The 13535-nt window shown below is 40.8% G+C and overlaps 1 protein-coding gene across 1 annotated transcript in view; it reads left to right on the top strand.

Moving 5' to 3' along the window:
• The window catches only part of itgb6 (integrin, beta 6), a 65712-nt gene that overhangs the window by 27073 nt on the left and 25104 nt on the right, over nt 1-13535 (top strand). The window contains exons 9-12 of the mRNA XM_060941733.1: nt 1259-1393; nt 1627-1892; nt 1999-2150; nt 12577-12799. Coding sequence (XP_060797716.1) covers nt 1259-1393; nt 1627-1892; nt 1999-2150; nt 12577-12799 — 776 coding nt within the window. The remainder of the gene's footprint in view (nt 1-1258; nt 1394-1626; nt 1893-1998; nt 2151-12576; nt 12800-13535) is intronic.

Here is a 13535-nt window from a genome sequence, read left to right as displayed (position 1 = left end):
GTCCGACTCGTGCCCTAATTTTAAGGACTCGTGACTCGACTTGGACTTGCGCACTGATGACTCGGACTCGTGCATTAACTGCATTCAGACTCGTAAATTGGAGACGAAGACTCTGATTTTTTCTTTCTTTTTTGTAGCATGCCATAAGAATTCGCTATAAGCTATTTATATCTATATTAATTCTTGTACTAATTGCATGCAAGAGTGTCACACCCGCGCGGCTTGGCTCGTGCATCAGATAGACTCTCGGGCGCACTCCGGACAGTGGGCACGCCAAGCAGACTCGCACTGTAAACGCGCCTGTATAAAAACTGTGAAAACACACTTACTTTGCGAAGTATTGAGTTGCATTGCTGACACATTTCCGAGCCTTATTTCCTTGTTTGGTTTCCCGATCCCTGGTTTCCTGTTTCTCGTCTTTGATTCTGCCGAGTCTACGATAGCCTGTTTGCTCGACCTATCGCCCGTTTCACCGTTTTACGATTTCGCCCGCCGTTCCGGATTGTTTGTCTTCACTTGTATTAATAAACACACCTTCTGCGCTTACATCCGTCTCCCAACCGTCTCTGACAGAATACTTCACACTCCCTGATAAAGAGAAGCACGTTCACCTGTTCACACGTCACATTCAGGAACAAACTCATGTTAATGGCGCTGAAACAGCCGCCGTCAAATGGTGCGGGCGGAGTCTTGTTCTCGGACTCGACTCGAAGGTTTTTTTAATGACTTGGACTTGAACACTGGGGACTCGAGACTGGACTCGAGGTTTAGTGACTCGACTACAGCACTGACTGATACTGCAAATAACTTGTTTCTAATGAAGAGACTGATAAAAAGAACAACCGTTCATCTACCTTTTCCTGGTGTTTGAAGAAACCTGGCAACACCATCCACAAGCTGCCCTTTAAAACTCTACATTAAAGTAAAAAGACTTGTTTTCATCCTGCAGGGTCTATACTTATTCTGAAGCTTCTAGATTGATTGAGTTTATTGATCCCAAGCTGGGAAATTGTTGTTACAGCAGCATGAAAAAGAAAAAGACACACCGTATAACATAAAACAGAATTTTTAAACAAATCCATTTTATGGAAAAAAAAAATTCTATTTTAGCAATTCTAGGCAAGCTTTTAAAAACAACTCCTCCTGTTCATATACGTATTTATATTCATTCAGGAATCCTTCCTCCGTTCACTTCGATTGGATTCGGTGAAATGCCTAGTGTGAGTAAACTGATGTGTCTAGCGTGTTTGATTTTTAGGAACTGAGGTCCGAGATCGAGCTGGAGGTTCTGGGGGACACTGAAAATCTCCAGCTGTCCTTCACAGCTCTCTGTCCAGATGGTGCAGTCCAGTCGGGACTTAAACGCTGCACCGACGTCAAAGTCGGAGACATAGTGAGTCCTCAGTTATGTAGATTTTAGACACAATAGAAAAATGATAATAATTATCCTCCATCTTTTTCTCCAGCGAATGTTATATGGGTAAATAAATGTTGCGCTGTTGGACAAAATAAAAAGTGCTTAACGGTCTTGCTTAGCATGTTATTCCGTCGTGTCTGATCCATATCCATAAATCAGACAAACACACTTTGTTTCTGTGAAAGTGAAGGGGAATATTCTTCTCTCAGGTGGCCTTTAATGTGACAGTGGAGCTGGACAGCTGTCTGGACGCCCCACATCATTTCTCCCTGCGGCCCGTGGGCTTCCAGGACACTCTGGAGGTAGAGCTGGAGTCACTGTGCGTGTGTGATTGCCAGAGGAACCCCGAGCTAAACAGCATACACTGCAGCGAAGGACAAGGGGCTTTGGAGTGTGGCTCCTGTACATGTAACCCTGGGTTCATAGGTCCCAGGTGTGAGTGCGCAGAGGACAAAGGTCAAGTCAGTGACTGCAGGTGAGAAGGGTCATCGAAAACCTATTACTTCTAAACATCAAAATGTTTCCACATGAATTCACTTGATGATGGGTGATACTGTGTGTGTGTGTCCAACCCTGTACAGGGCCCATGATAGTGCAGAGGTGTGCAGCGGGCAGGGAGAGTGCTTTTGCGGCCAGTGTGCGTGCTACCCGTCCAGCTTTGGGCTCGTGTATGGAAAATACTGCGAGTGTGACGACTTCTCCTGCGTCAGATTCAGAGGGAAGCTGTGTGCAGGTCAGTAACCGGAGCAACGGAAAAATAAAGAGGGAGAGACAAGTCAGTTTGACAGAAAGCCGGGTGTGGGGAGGAGTGTGTGCGATCTCTCGCTCTACAGAATGTTAATGAAACCAAAACACACCGGTAATTACATGCAGTCTGAGCACCCACATTAATGTTTTATGCCGGGAGTTAAGGATGCGTTAGTCTCAGTGTCACAGTTCTTCAAAGCAGCTTACATTAAGTGATTTCCAGTGAAGCAGGCAGAAAGAGTACTGATTATTCAGGAGCACTGAAGAGAGAAAGAGAGAGAGAAAGTTTAGCAAAAAGAGAATCACAGTGTTTATCTCATCTCTCATCTCTAGCCGCTTTATTCTGTTCTACAGGGTCGCAGGCAAGCTGGAGCCTATCCCAGCTGACTACGGGCGAAAGGCGGGGTACACCCTGGACAAGTCGCCAGGTCATCACAGGGCTGACACATAGACACAGACAACAATTCACACTCACATTCACACCTACGGTCAATTTAGAGTCACCAGTTAACCTAACCTGCATGTCTTTGGACTGTGGGGGAAACCGGAGCACCCGGAGGAAACCCACGCGGACAACATGCAAACTCCGCACAGAAAGGCCCTCGCCGGCCACGGGACTCGAACCCGGACCTTCTTGCTGTGAGGCGACAGCGCTAACCACTACACCACCGTGCCGCCCACAGCGTTTATATGTAGGAAATATTGTAAGAACAGCTTTGGTTCTGGAATCAGTTCAGTTGAATTCGCTCCATCACTAAGTGCTTCATCTTTATCTACCTGCACGTTTGAATTTTAAAGGTTAGAGTTGGATATCAGAAACAATTCCCCAATAATAGTTTTTATTCTATCCACATTCACTGGCTATGAGCAATCATGCCTACTACTAGGACATCAGCTTATATACCATGAGTAGAGAAAACAAAATGGCGGCGCGTGTCACTGAACCAACCAAGGACGAACTAAAAATTACTCGAAAACAAAAGCCCAGAAAATGCAAAAAAAAAAAAAAAATGGAATGAAAGTATTTGATGGTAAGAACGTATCTTTGTTTATTTTTCAAAAATTATTATTATTATCGCATTTTTCACAAATTGCTCCTGTCATTTCGCCGGTTTGTTTACATTCTAAGCAGAAATTATTTTGTCTGACATTTTGGATAAAGTTTTTATTGATCGAATTTGCAAAAAAAAAAAAAAGCTCCGTTTCTCAAAATCCAGTGAACGTGGATAGAATAAAACAGTTATTCCGCTCAATCTCGTCGTACACGGATTATAGCCGACTCGGTGCTACGCGCCCCGTCAGCTATCGGCTCATGTACGACTCGATTTCCTGGAATAACCGTTAAATAGCAACTTGCAACATACAGTGCCAGGTGAAAGTTTGGACACACCTTCTAATTCAATGTTTTTTCTTTATTTTTATTAATTAAAAGTCACTTCATGTCTTCAAGTAATGATGGATGTCGTTTTTTTTTACTTAGTTGAGCGGTTCTTGGCAATACGGATTCCTACAGTTGTGGTGCGGAATAGAGCAATTTTTAGAGACCATTTGTATTATTTATTATTTACTGTTTGACCTCAATCGCATTAAGAAGGCAAGAACCTCGTCCACTAATTAACTTTTGACGAGGCACACATGTTAATTGAAGAGCATTCCAGGTGACTCCCTCATGAAGCTGGTTAATATAACGCTGATAGTGCGCAAAGCGCCATCAAGGGAAACGCTGAAGAATGTAAAATAGGTTAATGTGTCTTTATTCACTAGATAAAAAATACATATCAAGTGTAACAATATAAATGACATAAAATGTAAAACCTACATCAACTCACGGGCGATTGCTCTAAGACAGCGAGGGAGGCTCAGCCTCCTCTAAAAATGACGAACATCGTGTAGGATGAATTGCGCTAGGCTTATGTTATAGCCGACCTTATAACATTGCTATTTCAGATCCAGAATCATAGAAATATATGTGCTCAACCCAACTACAGTGCAAAATCATTCCATTATAACTTTCCCCAGTTCGCCTAATGCGTGCGTGAGTTTTTCCCCCTCGTGACAGCGCGATGCAGCCCAGCCTCAGTGGACTTCAATGGCATTTGGGAGCTATGCGCTTTTCAATCTCAAAATGCAAGACGATTATTGGACAAGTACTGCGAAAACGCCCGCCCACCGGACTCCCAGCCTCACAGTGGGAGGGACATGGCAAAGCTTTCCGCGAGGAGACTGGTGATTGGTGAAAGCCGCCGGATATTTTCTTTGATTGACAGCTCGTTTCAACTATAGACAGGCAGCGGTGAATTTCAGTTCAGTCCCATGCGGATTCGCAAGTGCTGTGGTGTATTGTAAGAGATCAGCTTACATTTCGATTTCATTCATTACATACGGTTTCTACCAGCTTTTTTAGTTTGTATATATTTTCATTGTAAATAAAGTGTAAATATAGTGTTGTCAAGTTTGCTATCTTAGTTCCAGAAATGTCGTTTATTTGAGTGACTGAACTTGAACTTGAGGGGGCTAGTCAGCTAGCAAGAAAGCTGCGCACGGATGCCGAGCATTGCTGATTTAATTTTGGCGAAGCCATTTGCCAGTCTTCCTTTCGAGGAAAAAATTAAAATTAAAGAGCAGGGTAGACCAACGCCTCAAACTGACTTGGTGAAAAAGGTAGGGAATAATACTCGTTCCTTTCAGCTCTCCTGGTACGAGAAAGTGAATTGGCTAACAGCAAGTGACCCACATCAACAACAGTAAATAGGCTACTTTAGTAATATGTCATGGATGGACCAAAAATATAGAATCTATTTAAAATGTTTATGCTGAGTATATTATATTGGAATATATATTTCTCTGGATATGAATTAAACACAGCTACAATTTGGAAAACATTTTTAAACAAAAACACAGACGAGAACATTTCACACTACAGACCTGGGTTAAAAGTGAAGGGTTATCAAAATTGTCAATAAAACATTTCTCAGTCAAAATAAGTAAAATATAGGGAAAGTGTCATTGAATGAAATGTGTGGCACCCAGCTCTGTGTTTGGCTCCCCAAGGTCAGTGCTTGTGCCTATTCCAGAACACTCTGCTGTTACTGCTGAGGTTCCTGACAAAGAGCTGCTTTCAATAATGATCAATTTTTAAACAACATGCCACAATTTTAAAATATAAAATGTTAAAATATACCCCCCCAACACCACCATCATGTATATTGGACAGTAGGCTAATGGGCCAAAAGAACCTGTTATTTCACAGTTTGTGACCCTGCCAACAATCAGCCAGATCAGAGGCGAGAGTATGGGCAAAATTGATGTGTTTTTTCTTTTAAAATCTGGAAATATCATAACTGACCAGCCTCCCCTGTTTGAAAGACTACCAGCCGCCACTGCATCAACTTGTACTTAAAAATTAATATATTTTAAAAAACTATTCCTAAAACGCTCCGCGCTTATTCTAGGCATGACACTGGATCTTTTCTTTAGGTGCGCAGAAGATTCCTTTACCTTCGGCAACAAGCTGAATAGTGGATGATCCGTGACATTAAACTTATTAAACAGTTGGTGGTCACGTTTTTCAAGAAGACTAAAAATGTTGAAGTATAACGTCGTTTAAAACATCTAGTTAAAAATTGTTGTATAATAGTAAGATCAGACTGACTAGCAGCAATCACCGGTAAACCGTCAAGTAATTTAGAAAGAACAACGGAATTAAAAAGGTGATCTATTTCCAATTGCGAGTATCCTTCCTTACGAAGGCTTCGAATCATAAATAGACACTTGTTGGCTTCATAGAGCTTAGTCTTAACGTGCAAACTAAATTTGCAGTTAGCCTGCAAAGTTCCCCCTAATATAGTTATACTATCGTATTGCTTTATGTTCTACAGTGGGGCAAAAAAGTATTTAGTCAGTCACCAATTGTGCAAGTTCTCCCACTTAAAAAGATGAGAGAGGCCTGTAATTTTCATCATAGGTACACTTCAACTATGAGAGACAAAATGAGGAAAAAAAATCCAGAAAATCACATTGTCTGATTTTTAAAGAATTTATTTGCAAATTATGGTGGAAAATAAGTATTTGGTCAATAACAAAAGTTCATCTCAATACTTTGTTATATACCCTTTGTTGGCAATGACAGAGGTCAAACGTTTTCTGTAAGTCTTCACAAGGTTTTCACACACTGTTGCTGGTATTTTGGCCCATTCCTCCATGCAGATCTCCTCTAGAGCAGTGATGTTTTGGGGCTGTCACTGGGCAACACGGACTTTCAACTCCCTCCAAAGATTTTCTATGGGGTTGAGATCTGGAGACTGGCTAGGCCACTCCAGGACCTTGAAATGCTTCTTACGAAGCCACTCCTTCGTTGCCCGGGCGGTGTGTTTAGGATTGTTGTCATGCTGAAAGACCCAGCCACGTTTCATCTTCAATGCCCTTGCTGATGGAAGGAGGTTTTCACTCAAAATCTCACGATACATGGCCCCATTCATTCTTTCATTTACACGGATCAGTCGTCCTGGTCCCTTTGCAGAAAAACAGCCCCAAAGCATGATGTTTCCACTCCCATGCTTCACAGTAGGTATGGTGTTCTTCGGATGCAACTCAGCATTCTTTCTCCTCCAAACACGACAAGTTGAGTTTTTACCAAAAAGTTCTATTTTGGTTTCATCTGACCATATGACATTCTCCCAATCCTCTTCTGGATCATCCAAATGCTCTCTAGCACACTTCAGACGGGCCTGGACATGTACTGGCTTAAGCAGGGGGACACGTCTGGCACTGCAGGATTTGAGTCCCTGGCGGCGTAGTGTGTTACTGATGGTAGCCTTTGTTACTTTGGTCCCAGCTCTCTGCAGGTCATTCACTAGGTCCCCCCGTGTGGTTCTGGGATTTTTGCTCACCGTTCTTGTGATCATTTTGACCCCACGGGGTGAGATCTTGCGTGGAGCCCCAGATCGAGGGAGATTATCAGTGGTCTTGTATGTCTTCCATTTTCTAATAATTGCTCCCACAGTTGATTTCTTCACACCAAGCTGCTTACCTATTGCAGATTCAGTCTTCCCAGCCTGGTGCAGGTCTACAATTTTGTTTCTGGTGTCCTTTGACAGCTCTTTGGTCTTGGCCATAGTGGAGTTTGGAGTGTGACTGTTTGAGGTTGTGGACAGGTGTCTTTTATACTGATAACGAGTTCAAACAGGTGCCATTAATACAGGTAACGAGTGGAGGACAGAGGAGCCTCTTAAAGAAGAAGTTACAGGTCTGTGAGAGCCAGAAATCTTGCTTGTTTGTAGGTGACCAAATACTTATTTTACCGAGGAATTTACCAATTAATTCATTAAAAATCCTACAATGTGATTTCCTGGATTCTTTCCCCCCATTCTGTCTCTCATAGTTGAGGTGTACCTATGATGAAAATTACAGGCCTCTCTCATCTTTTTAAGTGGGAGAACTTGCACAATTGGTGGCTGACTAAATACTTTTTTGCCCCACTGTATATCGCAGGATACACGTTATTATCACCCCTCTTACACATAATCAGCTCTTTACATTTCTGTGTATTACCGTTCATGCCATTTTCTATTGTCCAGTCCATAAATCGCTTAAGCGCATCCGAAGATTGAAAATATGAGACGTATTTGTTTGTTTTTTGGTTTACCGCATAATTTCATATCTGTTCCAGATGTTATTTCATAGTTTTGATGTTCTCAGTGTTGTAGGAAATACAAAATGCAGAAAAACCTACGAATGAGCAGAGTAGGGGTGTACAAGCTTTTTTCGACTGGTACTGTATGTATGTAGCACAGGTTTAATTTCGTCACAAAGCGAAGTAGGATATAATTATTATCTGTTGTGCAAACAGACCCTCGAATACAATATTCCGAGTTGTAAAAGCAGCCATTAATTGGTTCGGTTAATATAAGACGTTATGATAGTTTGTGTAAGTGAGGGCGTCTCGATCTAAAGTGCCAACATACAAGGAGGCGCCAATAAAAATGGATTCGTTCTGCCCAGGGAATGTGATTTACTAAACCTTTACTTCTAAATGATTTAAGTTTTAATTATGAGAATTTTTATTAAACTATGACAGTAAAAAACATTTCTAAGTTTCTTAAATTGTGACATTATTATTATTATTATTATTAGAGATTTAAATTTGGTTTCAAATCATTTACACTTCTGCAAATCTGTACTTTCCCCCCTATTTTTATTTTACAGTCACACTAGATTTTGAACAGCTTTTTGATGCACATCAACATCTTTATATGTTATTTTCAGTTCAGTTTCAGTTACTCTTTCGGGAGTCTCCTCATGACTCTTGAGAACAAACGAAAACCTCATTTTCTTATTGTTTCCTCTCTTTAGTTTGCACTATATTTCACACAGTTCTTTTTTTCTAAATCACCTGCAACAGGCCCGCTAAGTGCACGCACAATTTATCCCATTGTACGTGCGAATTAGCACTCGTTATTTGGTTCTCAGTAGATCAGAACGAGTGTTACAGTTTAGTATTAAAGTGAACATTTCAGTTTTCGGTAAAGACGAGTAACAAAAACTGTTGGCACAATGATATGACAGACCTGAGGTCATTTATATAGATTTCGTGGCCTGTTATTGAAAAATAACAGACGTGTAAGTGCCTAATACCAGGGGTTAAATTGGGCCGGGGCTGTCCGGGGCTGAGCCCCGGCACATAAGCTCGGAGCGGATGGCATATGATCACACACACATCAAAAGCAACAAACCCTTTTCACGATTTTCAGTTCTGAATAATTAAATATCGTTTTATTAATCAATAAACCCATGACTTTTATGAGATAGATCATAGTTTTCCTGATAACAAGACGAGCTGTCAAAGCTATTTAGAACAGAACTTGCGATCAGAGATTCTGGTTTGTGGAACACTGCGTGGGTTGCCAATTCCGCTTTTTATAAGCGACCTTGGGGTTTCTTTTTTTGTGAGCTCGCTTTAAAAAAAAATCAGAAGTCGTGGTTTGCGGGTTTTTGGGCTTGTGTTTCAGCGTTGTGACTTGTTTATAATTTTCTCCGTACACCGTCTCCCCTTTTACCGGCATACGATCCAATCATTATCATATTTTTTATTATTAAAAACAAAATATCAAATAATACTGAAGAGGGGAAAAAATAATACTGATCTAAATATGTTGTGTTTTTATTTTTAGACAGTATGCGTTTAGCAAAACACATACTGTCTAAAAATAAAAACACAACATATTTAGATCAGTATTATTTTCCCCCTCTTCAGTATTATTTGATATTTTGTTTTTAATAATAAAAAATATGATAATGATTATGTTCACTGTATTGTTAATATTATTAGTGTTTTATTATTTATTGTTAATATTTAATTTAATGTTAATTTATTATTATTTATTGTTAATATTATTAGTGTATTATTAGTGTAATTATTATTGTTATTATTATTATTGAGTATGTAATTATTATTGTTAAAAAGTTTTGCTGCATTCAAATGATTGTGCTTCTATTTTGCTGCTATAATATGCTCATCTTATGTATGTTCTAGGACAATACAAAAAGCACCACATGCCAAATAAATAATTGAATACATAATAATAACAATAATAATAAATGCTTCCAATGTTATAGTGTTGTTTGTATTTGGTTGCATTCACTGCATGAATATATTTGATTGACAATTTGACTGACAGTGTTTTGGCATATTTAACATTTATCCTCCAAAATAAATCAACTGTTTTGGTTTAAGATTGTGCAAGCCTTCAAATTTTCTCACTGAACATTTCTCCTTCACATTTTTCACCTGTAGGCATGTGACAAGATTTAACATGATATTGCTCAACCTACCTCTGTAAAGTCAGCTAACAACTTATTAAAATGCACCAGAATTCAGCAAATAACATGTATGATAATAAAAAACTTCTGGGGGAGGACCCCCAGACCCCCCACTAATCATTTCCTTCAAACCAATGTACAACAACCTGTACAATCTGTTACATTGGCCAACCAATCTACATTCAAACTGCCATAATGTGTAGGGGGGCACTACAAGACACACATAGGCCTACAACACACAGATAAGGTGTATATCTCTGTGCAATATGATATGGTTATCAAATTAGAGGGTTATTTTCCAAAAAGTATATTGGGGCAGGGCGGCGGGGGCAGGGGCGGGTACGAGGCAGAGCCCCCCCACATAACCAATCCCAATTTAACCCCTGCCTAATACAGTTTAGCATTTATGATTTCTGACCCCTCGTTCCTCGTAACTGTTTTAGAATTTTTTTTTTAATAAACCAATCTCTTCTCTGGATATTAGTTGTAGTGGTCACCTACAGCATCCAGCCATAAATATCAGATGAACATTTAAGAGCTGAATCATACAGCCGGTTGTATGATGCAAAACAAGAGCAATGGTTTCAGGATGAGACTGTAGGAATACATCAGTGATTCAGACATCCTGGAAAGCAGTGTCGTAGTCGAGTCACTAAACCTCGAGTCTGAGTCCAGTCTCGAGTCCCCAGTGTTCAAGTCCAAGCCACTAAAAAAATTTCGAGTCGAGGCCGAGAACAAGACTCCACCCGCACCATTTGACGGCAGCTGTTTCAGCGCCATTAACATGAGTTTGTTCCTGAACATGACGTATGAACAGGTGAATGTGCTCCTCTTTATCAGGGAGTGTCAAGTATTCGGTCAGAGACGGTTGGGAGACGGATGTAAGCGCAGAAGGTGTGTTTATTAATACAAGTGAAGACATAAACAATCCGGAACAGAGGGCGAAATCGTAAAACAGTGAAACGGGCGATAGGTCGAGCAAACAGGCTATCGTAGACTCGGCAGAACCAAAGACGAGAAACAGGAAATCGGGGATCAGGAAACCAAACAAGGAAATAAGGCTCAGTAATGTGTCAGCAACGCAACTCAATACTTCGCAACGTAAGTGTGTTTTCACAGTTTTTATATAGGTGCGCTGATTGGGCCATAATCCTGTGCAAGTGCGAGTCGTTTAAGGCGCGTGCGAGAGAGAGCCTGCTTGGTGCGCGCGCGCTGTCCGGAGCGCGCCCGAGAGTCTATCTGTTGCACAAGCCAAGGCGTGCAGGTGTGACACTCTTGCATGCAATTAGTACAAAAATTAATCTAGATATTATAGCTAGCTTATGGCAAATGATTATGGCATGTTACAAAAAAATAAAGAAAAAATCCAAGTCCTCGTCTCCAATTTACGATTCCGAATGCAGTTAATGCACGAGTCCGAGTCACCAGTGCGCAAGTCCAAGTCGAGTCGTGAGTCCTAAAAAATTAGGGCACGAGTCGGACTCGAGTACTACCAGCCTGCTGGAATATATATATAAAAGCATACAAAATATATATAAAAATATTAGTGCTGTCAAAAATGTTGCGTTATTAACGCGTTAACTTGACTCAATTTTAACGGCGATAATTTTTTTATCACGAGATTAACGCTCTGTGACATGATGTAGGTTTTTCATAAGCTTTTGAAACTGCCAGGAACTTGGAACAGAGACTTTGCTTAGAAAAACGATAGCAGCTAGCCACGCCCCGCACAGCCAGAGTCCTCTGCCCTCCTCCCTCAAAGAACCAGCGCGGGCAGGGCGCGCTAGTAGAGATGGGATTTATGGCTCTTTGATGGGATCCGCATCTTTGTGATCCGTTCTTTGAAAAGAGCCGTTCAAAAGACTGGCTCATTTGGCTCTTTTTAAATATTTATTCAGTTTTAAGAAGACAGCGTCTAAAGAAGCCAGATCCCTCTGAACTGTAAACTCAATGCTATCCCAGAAATCCTTCCTGTAATATGCAAATTTGGCCGCCTCTGATTGGACAGCGCGACGCATCAACAGGCAGAAAGTGTAAAAGTACAAAATGTGTTAAGTGAGCTGAAACAGTAAAGATCAGATTCAATGCAATATTTATCAACGAACAACTTTAATATAATAGTGTACTTTATATTATAATCAAGCATGTCAAGCCTACTGTCACTGTGTAACCTGTCTCTCTGATTAGAGTTGTAGACTAACTCAAACAGTAGATCACTTCACTCACGGTTCTCTTGTTAGTCTCGGGACGAAGAGCCCCGGTGCTCAGCTTAGGTTTCAGTTTGCAGTGGCTGTGTCAAGACGTGTTATGCTTTGCAATAAGAAAAACATTGGTACAAAGCAAGCCCATTCACTTTTTTATGCTGGTAAGAGAATTACAATGGTTTTTCGTGTGACAAAAATGTGCGATTAAATTGCGATTAATCGCGAGTTAACTATGACAGTCGCGACATTAATCGCGATTAAATATTTTAATTGCTTGACAGCACTAAAAAATATATAAAAGCAACAGCCGTGATGAATCTAGAAGTAAGCGGTATGTTTATGTATATATCATATATAGTAATAAATGTGCTTGCATGTCTCTGTGTTCAGGTAACGGAGAGTGTGACTGTGGCGTGTGTGTATGTCGTGAGGGTTGGACAGGCGAGTATTGCAACTGCAGCACTAGCACACACACCTGTGAGTCAGCGGATCGGTCGGTCTGCAACGGACGTGGAACGTGCGTATGCGGGAAGTGCGAGTGTTCGTTTCCTGGAGCTTCAGGGGATACGTGTGAGAAGTGCCCTACCTGTGGAGATGTCTGTAGCTCAACCAGGTACATACACCTGTTCTTTCTCTCATACGTCAAATAAATAGAGGCTATGACACGGTCAAGCGAAGATATGAAGTTTATCTTTGAGTGGCGACTGTGTTTCAGCGAATGAATGAAATATTTTTTAACACAAGAAGATAAACTTCATACCTCCACGCCATTGTGTAATGTTCTTCATATTGTATGGACACATCCACAAAAAATATGCAAGTTGATCAAAAGAATTTTAATTTTGAACCGGTTTGCCATTTTGACAGCGTGTGTCAAGTCAGCGGGAAAACGCTGGGAGTGACATCATCGGAGTGAAATATCGAGAAATATTCTACATACAGGACACTTTCATGATGGAATAAAAACGTGTGTTCTGTTCCCTTCTAGCGGGTTTCATTCGTTTGGTTTGATAGCATGCAATATTGTTAGCGTATCGCTTCTCCTACGTGTATTGCGTCACTCTACCTAATGGAGAACGAGCATTGAATATAGTTTACGATATTGCATGGTTGTCAAGACAGCATGACGTCACACGTCGGGGACGTAGAACTTCTGCATTAGCGAACGACTGTGACAAGTTGTAAACAAACAGGGCCGCCAGGTTTGCTTCGTTAAATACGGAAGATTGTGAGAGAATTTTGAAAGAGAAAGATGCGTTGAACACCCGAAAGGAATGTGTGTATATAAGGATAGTATCTCACTTGGCTGCGACAGCACGCGACTAGCTGGAGAGACAACAATTGCGATA

Source organism: Neoarius graeffei, chromosome 15 (assembly GCF_027579695.1).
Source record: "Neoarius graeffei isolate fNeoGra1 chromosome 15, fNeoGra1.pri, whole genome shotgun sequence".
NCBI classification, from domain to species: Eukaryota; Metazoa; Chordata; class Actinopteri; order Siluriformes; family Ariidae; genus Neoarius; species Neoarius graeffei.
Note: the sequence above shows the minus strand (reverse complement) of the source record. Positions and strands in the feature narration are given on the sequence as shown.